The sequence below is a fragment of the Chenopodium album genome, chromosome 5 (assembly GCF_948465745.1).
Source record: "Chenopodium album chromosome 5, dcCheAlbu1.1, whole genome shotgun sequence".
In the NCBI taxonomy this organism is placed as follows: Eukaryota; Viridiplantae; Streptophyta; class Magnoliopsida; order Caryophyllales; family Amaranthaceae; genus Chenopodium; species Chenopodium album.
The window spans coordinates 61,815,722-61,826,537 of NC_137838.1; the positions used below are offsets into that span (position 1 = coordinate 61,815,722).

The following is a 10,816-nucleotide window of genomic DNA, read 5'->3' on the forward strand; positions in this document are numbered from 1 at the left end:
GCCATTTGTGGAAATCAATTAAATAATGGTTTTAGTTGATCAGATCTTTCCAAGTTCATGTAGTAGATTAAGTTCTTTATTATGCTTATTTTCTTACCTGGGTAGGACTTATATAATTTTCCGTTTTAATTGTGGTTTGCTTCTATCCTTTGTGGTTGTTTGGGCTATAGAAGGATAATGTTGAAAATATTATCCATATTCTTGTTAATAGCAGGATAAGTAAGTCTTCATTGTCTGTGTCAAAAAAACAAAGTCTTCATTTTCAATATCTATAGGATTATTATTCCTTGTATTTAGCTTTCTATTGTACTTGTTATGTAATAGACTTAGTCGTAAATTTTTGTTATTACCTCCCCTAGTGCATAAGGTTACTAGGCTTTGTACCTACTCGGTTTTCAACTATGGCCACTAGATATAAGCTGGTAAGAAGTGTGGCTTCTATGTTTTAACCTAGCAGTGAGATAAAGGAGATGGTTCTTTCATGATTATGGATTTTCATTTATTTGTTTGCTGTTTGCTCCTTCAGTTTTCAAGCCTCAGCGAACTTTGCAAGGAACATCTTCTGGTGAATCAGGATTGGTGACTCATCGTCCTCAAATCTCCCTAGGTACAATGGATGGATTCGATATGCATAGACCTGAATGCTCTTGCTGCAATGGTGGGAAAATCACTTTAGAGACTGGTATAATATTATGTTGATCCTATGTTTTTCTTTCCCTTTTTCCTTAATCAAACCTGTGCTTGTGACTAATGTAATCTTAACTGTGATACAGAACGTGTTCTAGCTTTTGAAGGCACTGGAGAAGTCTGTGAATTCAAGTTGCTACATCTCAGAAGTTTGAAGATTGGTGAAGAACAATATGAAGTGTGGCTTGTCTATGTAAGATTTGATCTTCCTGGTATAAATGACGATCAATGTGAGGTCAAAGAAAGTGAAAAATGTTGTGTGATGACAGGAAAAGAGCCAAAGAATTTCAAATCCTTTGTGAAGATCAAATGTGAATGCTGCGAATTCATGAAGATGAAAGGGAAAAGAGTAATCAAACATGAGGTGAAAGACGGAGTTCTTAGATTGCTCCTTCAAATCAAATCAAAATCATTTTAGTCTAATTAGTACTCCATATAATTGATGGAAAGAAACGCTTTTTGCTATAAAAAACAATCTGTGCAGTGTATAGACTAGAGTACAGAAAAATATCAATGCATATCATTCTTTTTGTATGTAACTGCTCCCTGAAGAACAGAAGATAAAACGCTACATCTACTCATTGATCACTCATCTGAGTAATAGCTGAACAGAGGTTATCTCCTTTAATCAAGTAAATACTTTTTATAGTGAGTACAGCCGTACAAGTGTACAACTCTTATTCTGTACTTTGTATTTGCTATTTTTTTGAAATCCTAACTGATATTGTACAAAATTTATGCTTGATTACATTGTGCAATGTAATACTCCTAATTGTTTGATTACATTGTAAGATACTATACAACAACCTTTTCACTTGTTGTCATACTATACAACAATCTTTTCAGTTGTATTTGCTAGTAATAGATTAGGATATTTTGAGTATTTTGAACTGATTGTATAGATTAGGATATTAGGATTTTGAAATGTATTATAGAGAAATATAGAAGGGTTGGTTAATGTACTATAGAGAAATATACAAGGGTTGGCTAATGATTGATAAGTATGTACTAGCATGAATAATTCTATAATTGTATAGTTAATTTTTAGACAGGCATAAACGAAAAAAGGACGATTATGGAAATTTTTCTATTCTAAATTTTGTTTGAATTGATGCATAGATTTTCTATTCCAGAATTCCGGTAGCATACCTACTCTGCATTATTTGGTGTTCAGGATTAATATGTTAGCTCATAAATTTGTGTATATGTTTCTCGACCTCTCGTGCAAATGAAGCTCTAATGGCTATCACATTGTTTGTAGACAGTCATTACCCCCTAGCTGGACAAACCAGGATATTAGGGCTTTAGTGTCGCTTGTGGAGCATGTAAAAATGTTAGCAGGTGGTGGATCATTCTCTTGCAGAAATTGGTTGTTATAAGTTGGTCCTACAACCTGAGCTTCTCAGCAAGGATGCATTGTCTAAAGCAATGACTCTTAAACTACAGGTGTGTTGTTTCTACTGTTCATCTCAGCGATTAGATTTAAAAAGTTAAAGAGAGATTATCCTCATGCATTTAGTGTACTAATTCTCTGTTCCAAACTTCTGTCAATGGTTGTACATTCTGTAAAATAAGTTGTTTGTGCTTTCCGACTTTAAAGTTAATTCTACTGAGTTTTATCAATGTACAAATTGTAGAAAAACCAGGTATCTGATGCTCTCTTTCTGGTTATCTTGGGAATTTGTGTGCAAGTAACCGGTATTCTGAATGGTGTGAACCTTGTTGCTATCTTTGATCTTTTGTTAATTGATAACGGCTCATTGGTGTAGGAAGGAGAGCCTGACCCCGATGAGGAAAAGTATCAAAAACAAAAAGAGTACACCCAGCAAGAAGTTAATGTAAATTTCTTTTTTTTTGTCCATATTTGTTTGAGTTGTTGATCCCCAGTACATACCAATACATGTTTTTGTGTGTTAACACATGCATATCTAACTCTTGCAGCCATGGGTCTACAATGTCTCAGCAAGCTGTTGATAAGGAGATGTGGGAAATCAAAAGATCGGTTAGACTTTTTAAATTTTGGTGCTGCTCTATATTAGATATTATCTTCATATGTCAAAAGAGTATAGTGGAGAATTCTAAAGTCTGATGTCTGAAGATTTTTTGAAATCTTGTATATTCAGGCATTATTTGAGGACGCATTCAGTGAGGTTGTGGAAACCAGATGACTTGTTTGAGATTAAAGTGACAAAAGAGGTTGTCAATTACACTACACATTTCTCACACCGTAAATCAAACTCCAGTAAAGCAGATGATGAAGAATGTCTCTTAGAGTCATCAAAAGTGAAAGAGTACAATGGTCATCGATTGGAAGGTCACATCGTAAGGTTACAAAGAAATTTCAGTCATACGAGATCCTCCACTTTATAAATAAAAATGAGGAGACCGGCTTAGTAACCCTGCATGTATATCAGCCTGTGTGGATCATCACTTTGATGTCCATGGCTTTGGAAATTATGGCATATCTTTTCAAATACTGTGATAGCTATCCTTTTGAATATTGAAGTATTTTAGCTTTTGACTTGACCCTACAAGGTTTGTGCAACATCAGCTTTCGAAACAGTGTATAGTAGAAATAAATGTTAATTGCAATAAGGCAGTAATTAGTTTCCTATAGGGCACAAATTACAAATGTACAATTATTCAAAAATTTTATGTATATATTATACTCCTACTTCAAACAACCATTAGTAAAAACACCAAATCATAAACCTGCAAGCGAAGCCTACTAACACCATGCGGGGCCCTTCACCCTAGTTTAAATAAAATTCAAGGCATTGCCGGGTCACAAACTAGTTTCACTCTTCAAAAATCATCATAAAAAATTAGCCCTTATTACATATTAGAATAAATAAAACTAGTTAGCTCTAAATACAAGATGACTTAATCTAACCCGAACAACCCAATGTTAATCCGAATCCAAGAAATCTAATTATCCAAATGCTGACAAAATTTGATGATCATCCGATCCGATAAGCATCTCCCAACAGTCACTTAAAGTCCTACCCAATATCCGGCTTGACCTAATTATACATGTAACTTAATTTAACCCGAAATCAAATTGATTATTAAAACATGATCCAAAAAAATAATGATCGGAAATTAACCTAACCCGATATGATCTAACTTGACCGCGGTCCGAAATCCAATTATTAAATCTATGTGGATATAACTCATATAACCATATACAGAGAATACTAGAAATAAAATACCGCGTTACATCCTATATGTAGTTTTGAACACAATTTTTAAAAAATAAAACCACCGTCTACACAATTGGAGAAAAGAAGACATAGAAGAAGAGAGAGAAAGCACAAGCTACCAACAATGGAGTTAGGTAACTTGTTCATAAATATAATTGTTGGTTAATTTTAGTGCATACCTTGTAATATTTAGTACTTTGTAAACTTGAATATACTAATTTTTATGCTTTACAATTATTCAGTTCCAAACCCATTTGTCTCAAAAGTAGAAAACAGTCCATTTGATTCCGGCATTTAATTGAGAATTGACGTACCAGGAGCAAATGAGTTTGAGATAACCCGAAACAACATCCAAGAAGATTCAATTTCATATGCTGTCTTCGAATTTGTAGCTAAAGCACCCAGTTATGAAAGTTTGTGGAAAAATTTGGACGAATACAAGCGGAGTTACGGAGGTCGTGTTAAAGTACCCATGGATTATCAAGGTTCTTTCTATGCCAATCTGAAAAATGGTTGTTTTTGGATGTATTTTCCAAATTTAACAGAGCTTCCAACATTGTATTCCCTCAAGGGTATGCAGAGTATGTTTTTCTTTATCTCCCTTCTCAAATTTTTATATAACTTAATGTTTCAAATTCTGGGTTTTTTTTTTCTAATTTTTTTTTGAAGATTATTTATGGGTTTGTGTTATTTTTAAAGATAATCTGTGTTTTCTCTTTATTTGTCGAGAAAATTTATGGGTCTCTGTTTTCCGTTTAAGAATTTTCCTGGGTCTAATTTTTCCTCATCATACATTCTGGGTTTATTTTATAATCTTACGGGTAGTTGATTTTTGGGTAAAAATTTGTTAATTTGGATGAAATGATTTCTATGTTTAGGGGTTATGTAATCTAGCAATATATATATTTTAAACCGTGAATAGTAATAATAATGTTTATATCCATAAGAGAAATGTTTTGTTTTCTTGTGTAAGATGATGATTATGTTGTGGTTTGATTGATGTTGATGTGTAAATGTTGTGGGTTTTGATTTTATGTAATGTGGAATCAATAAGATAAGCAGGCCGGGGTGAATTGCTTTGTTAGATAGGTCTTTTGATGTGTTGGTGTTGTGGTTAGGTTGATCTTGGTAATTTAGGATCCCATATCATGGTTCATTGTCAATTTATGGGTATCCAGTTATCCACAATAGCCTGTCTTAGACAATAAAGCTAACACTTAGTTTTTCATCCTAAGTGAGTAATTGATCATACCCTTCTTTTTTAATTTAGGATTTGACTAATTCTTAGCTTAGCTATCTATTCTTATTATAATTGCTGTAAATATGCCATTTTTGGAGGCAAACAATTTCCTTTGCTTCATTTTCCAGAGCAGAATCACATAGAAGAGGGAGGCATTTGCTATCATAGTTTCGTCATTTCTTTTCCTATAGGTGTATCCATCCTGAATGTGTGTAGCTTCATAAGCTTCCTCCAATCCTCCTTTTGATCTCTTCCAAACATCAACAATGTCCACTATGAGGTCTACATTATTTATCCTTGAATGATCAAAATACTCAAATTTTTTTGTATCTCATGCGATCACCATTGTGGTCACCCTGCCCTCTTCCGTACCACATCTCATTTGGCTTTGCATTTACTGTGCAAAGAACCTCTAGTTTCAGGATCGACCTTTGTTGGAACTATGGGAGGTAGTATGAAATGATGGAAGAGCAGACTGAGCAGTAGAATAATTAGTTTGGAGATGTGTTTTGGTAGCTGTAAACTGAAGTAGCTTTTCATTTATTTGCTTTGGACTGGCCATGTAGTGCGTGCAGTAGATAGTCGAGACCACCAACAAATTCAGTGCATACATTAAGATTCAGTAATTTAAACTTCTTATTTACCAAGTTCTTTGAATTTGTCTTATTAAATGCAACTAATGCTTGAACATCCAGATTCATGACTGCAAAAAATCTCATCTATCAGCATTACTTGTTTGAAATATGGCAGGGAGTATGGAGGGCAGTGCAGACTGTGTGGTAGAAGAATTAGTATGGAGATGTGTTTGAGGAACTGGGAATAGATACCTGATTTTTAACAACCTTCATTTTTCTTTGGATTTATGATACTATAGTAGTGAATACAACCATCTACTCACAACCATGTTTTGAAATGACTAAAATAATGATTTATGTTTATTGAGTCTTTCCTTTTTTTTTTTTTGGGAAATTATTGAGTCTTTCCTAGTTCGTGTAGTAGAATAAGTGCTTTTAGATGTTAATTTTCTTACCTTGGTAATAAGTACATATGTGGTAATGTGGATATGCCTATGTGAATTCGTTCATGTTGTTATTTTGTTAGGTGTTACTTTGCCATGGGTTAGTCTAATACCCTTTGCCTTTGTGGCTGTTTGGGTTAAATTGATTACATGCACCTGGTTTCTGCTTACTGCATGCTTGTTGCCAAATGCTTACTTTTAAATGTTTTCCTTCTACTATAGCCCCAAATTTAAGTTGGTAAAATTTAGCTAGTAAGCATTATTAAGCTTACAATTAGAAGAGATATTTCTTTAATAGTTATGGGCTAGCTTACATCAAGTATTGAAGAATGTCTAAACTTTATGAAGTAGCAAATCAAGGTGAAAAAAGAACGGGATTGACTTTTATTTGCAATGTGCAAGACTCAAAAGAGATGAGGTTGATTTTTCTGTTTATGGTTTGCTGTTTACTACTCCAGTTTCCAAGGCTATGCAAACTAAACAATCACACTCTCAATCAGCCCCTGAGATGGGAGGTTTATCAGGTATTAATGCGAAGACACTGAAGTTTTTCTGGCTTTTTTTTAGTTCCATTTTTCTTAGTTTCATGATCTGCCCCCTTCAGCTTCCAAGGTTCAAGGAGCAGTTTCTGGTAAATCAAAAGGTCGAAAGGGATCAAAATTGGCTCATCTACCTCATGTCTCTCTTGGTATAATTTACTTAAGTACATAAGTAATTGGATGTTTTTACCCTTTCCATATTGAATATATCTAACATAGTTCACTGGCCAAACCTAGGTAGAATGGATGGATTTACTCTTCATCAACCAGAATGTTCTTGCTGCAATGGTGAGAAAATAAGTTTAGAAGCAGGTATATAACTATATATTGCCGATCCTCTGTTTTTTCTTCTTTAAATACCTTTGAAATTGATACTTGCAACTGTGATTAATGTAATTTCATTGTTAACCAGCCCACATTCTAGATTCTGTGGCCGATGAGAATTTGTTCAAGATTCGTGGGTTTGGAGAAGTTTGTGAAAAAAAGCTGCAATGCAACAATGCTGTGGTGATTCTTGAGGATTATTTTGTACTGTGGGTTCTCTATGTAAGATTTGATCTTCCGGGTATAGATGGTGATCAATATGAGATCAAAGAAAGTCAAAAGTGCTGTGTGATGAGCGGAGAAGAACCAAAGAGTTTCAAATGTTTTGTGAAGATCGAATGTGAATGCTGCGAGTTCATGGAAGGGAAAAGAGTAATGCAGCACGAGGTGAGAGATAGTGTTCTTAGATCACTGCATCATATCAAATCAAAATCAAAGTAGTACGTCTAATAATTCATATTTTTGTTAGGCAAAAACAATTACTGCTATAAGAAACTATCTCTACAGTGTATAGACTATACAGAAAAATATCAGTACATATCATTGTTTTTGTAAGTAACTGCTTTGTAAAGAACTGAAAATAGAGTGTGTACTCATCGATCACTCTGAGTAATAGGTTTATTGAATAGAGGTTAACTCCTTCAATCAAGTATTTGGGGGGTAAAAGTCTACAACTCTGATACTTTTTTGTATCTAAGCTTTTGCAAATACTTTTGAAATCAGAATTGATACGTTACTAAACACTACTTGATTACAATGTTGAATGTTATACTCTTTCATATGAAATATTATATATGTAAATATAAAATAGATAGAAAATTTCTAGTCTAGTTAGCTGTGAATTGTGATAGCCTCTTGACAATCACAAGCCAAGTTTGAGACTTGAGTTTCATTAGCTTATCAGCCGGCTAATTCATTATGCATGGACAGGTTCTTATGACAGACTGAAGATTGAAGTTGTCCCGTTCAATTATCAATTGATTGGTCTGAGGTTATAAACAAATAAAGATTTGTCTAAGTCACCTCGCTTCCCCTGTTTGGTGACCTACTAATAGTAGAAGTAAGATGTTTAGCAAACAATAAACACTTAAATAAGATAATACAAGCTGCATTAAGACCTGACTACTCTATCGTTGGGTTAGAAACCCCGATAGTCTTGTCGAGTGGCAATAAAGGTGACTAGAATTAGTACAATGAGTAGGGTCCGACAAAACTCGTAACTATACCCCTCCTTTTATTTATTTATTTATTTTTTTTTTATAAATTTGTAGTTATGTGCCCATACTTTAACAAGACTCATAGGGCCTATAAAGAAAAAACAGAAAGCATCATTGATCAATCTGGTGAAAATCTATTTCTCCAGCTTCATAATAGATAAAGTCATAGTTGATGCATTGTCGACTGACTAGATAAGTCATTGGAAGAATTTATTCTAAATTTTGTTACACAAAAGTATTACAACTAACATAATTTTATAATAGTAATTGTTTGAAACCCGATTCTTCCATCACTTATCAATGTTATCATCTTGAAGTTCAATAGGATTATATTGTTGAACTCTATTGGTAGTCTCATATTTTCTCTTATAATCTGGTAAAGTATGGCCTGGCCTGATTTTACACATTCAAAAGCTCGATTATGGTGGGCAGATTTAGTGAACAACTTCATAGTAAATGGAATGATATGAATTAACCAGCAATATGCAAGGTATTGAATGTTGACCTTTGTATCCAGATTGCACCCAACCTTCAATCTTCTCCCTGTCTTGGGTTGTAAGTTGATTATGTCTTGTTACATGTTTATTAGGTAGTGACAAAGAAAATGCCTGAGAGCAATATTCATGATAGGGATCCTGACATAGGCGGCAGCCAAAATCATTCATACTACCACAATCTATTACTCTATATACTTATTCCTTTTGTTTTTCTTGCTCATTTTTTAATATGATTGACAGAGCTTGATCTAATATGAGATTCTGTTGACATTTCAGGTCTATGGGATGCTCATGGCTAGATTTACATATGAAGGCATGAGATTAGCAAAAGAAGATAAGCGAGCATTTGTTCTTACATACTCGAGCTGGATTTATAGGCAGCCAAAGGTATGCTGCAACATGGACTGGTAGGTGACAATCTTTCAACTTGGGAACACCTTCACATGAGTGTTCTCATGGTACTTCAATTGGTATGGGATCGGGAGAGGTATTTCTTATATGTTGTTTATTATTCTTTCCCTGTTATTTGGTAATTTTAATAGGAATTTCTGACTTATTAAGGAAACCGGCCTGTGGTGCTATCTGAAAAATAAAATAAGAGTACAAGTGAGGTTATCAGCCTTGTCCCTTGCCAACTAAAAAATAAAATATGTACATGAGATCATGAAACCCTCGTGTATGGTTTGACATTATATTAGGATTATATTTGAATCATCATTTATTATCTTTCACTTATCTGATAGTTAACAAAGGAAAAGGATAGTCATCTTAGGAAAACTACCCAACTTATGTTATTTGAGCTTAATTTCATCCAATTGTTGATATTTTTAAGTTTTCGTCTGAAGCTAATTTTGAGGGAAGCAAGGAATTGATGTATTTCTGCTTCTGATGATAGTGAGACATAATTCGTTCATAGTTTGTCAAATTTATTATGCTCCAATTTGTCAAATTACTATCCCCATATGCCATATCAATTCATGCTATAATAGCACTTGATTGCTTCATGTCTTGCTCACTCACCTAGCTTGTCTTCTGTCCAATATGTTGGTACTTGATTTTGTTCGATTCTACTTTTTATCTTCATTTGTAATGGATATTCAACTAGTCAACTAAAAAACCAAAAATGTTGTTAAGGGTTTCATGATATTTAAATATCAATTATTCAATATGACTAGTCCAAAGTTTCTAATATATCTTCTGGGTGGCTCCAGTACATGATAGAATCATTCAGTAAGCTATTTACATCAAAAGAATTAGAGTTATTAAGGAGAATTTTAGACCCTTTACTCAATTTTTTATTTATTTTTTATTTTTTTTATTTTATGAGGGGATAGACACTTTACTCAATAGCTGCAATAAAATTAAGTTGTCATAATTTATGTCGTATATTAGTTTCTAAGCTGTACAAAATTGCAGATTAGAAACCTGTCAATAACTTCAAATTCTTTCACCTATGTTAATTGATGAAATACTCAATGCCAACGATTATTTCGATAAAATTAAAATCATGTATGGTTTTATCTATGCCGATTATTATCTATTAATTGTATTTTTGTTCAAACTTACGAAATGTATTAGATTATTTTTTTCAATTGATGAGAAACAGAGTATACGTTTTGTTCAATATTTGGGAAATATAATAAGACTATTTCGTTCAATATGCCTGGACTAGACTAAATGCCTTTGTTCATTTTGTCCAATATCTATCTAGTTCACACAACTTGCACGAAAATGTGCTTTATAAACAAAATTAAAGCGAAAAAGCTAACATCTATATCTATGAAGGCATCAAGAGGTCTTTATGTCGAAATAATCATTCATTGTCATTTCAACGTTAATTCTAATTGATTTTGGTAATCACAACATTTTATTAAAGGTAGGATAATAAAACTTTATAATAACCATTTAAGAAATACCTATTAAAATTAACCATTTAACAATAAAATTAATATAAAATTACCAAATAAAATTAACATAAAATTAATGTCCACCTGATTCATTTCACAATAAAATCAAAGTAAGTCTGTCTTAAACAAAACTTAATTGAATTGTGAATTGCAATGGCCTCTTGACAATCTTAAGCCGAATTTG

The 10,816-nt window shown here is 33.2% G+C and overlaps 1 protein-coding gene across 1 annotated transcript; it reads left to right on the forward strand.

Annotated features, from left to right (window-relative positions):
- The first annotated feature begins 4,135 nt into the window (after positions 1–4,135).
- Positions 4,136–7,452, forward strand: LOC145632982 (uncharacterized). The gene is made up of 5 exons (XM_081685300.1): positions 4,136–4,471; positions 6,607–6,672; positions 6,753–6,836; positions 6,925–6,999; positions 7,100–7,452. Exons 1-5 carry the CDS (start codon positions 4,363–4,365, stop codon positions 7,450–7,452), a joined length of 687 nt encoding a protein of 228 aa, XP_081541426.1. The 5' UTR covers positions 4,136–4,362.
- Positions 7,453–10,816: the final 3,364 nt, after the last annotated feature.

Bases quoted from the DNA above. Each gene is read 5' to 3' on its own strand.
- LOC145632982 (XM_081685300.1), top strand. From the start codon at position 4,363: ATGGATTATCAAGGTTCTTTCTATGCCAATCTGAAAAATGGTTGTTTT. The intron at 6,673-6,752 runs GTATTAATGCGA...TGCCCCCTTCAG, and splicing joins TGAGATGGGAGGTTTATCAG to CTTCCAAGGTTCAAGGAGCA. The intron at 7,000-7,099 runs GTATATAACTAT...ATTGTTAACCAG, and splicing joins GAAAATAAGTTTAGAAGCAG to CCCACATTCTAGATTCTGTG.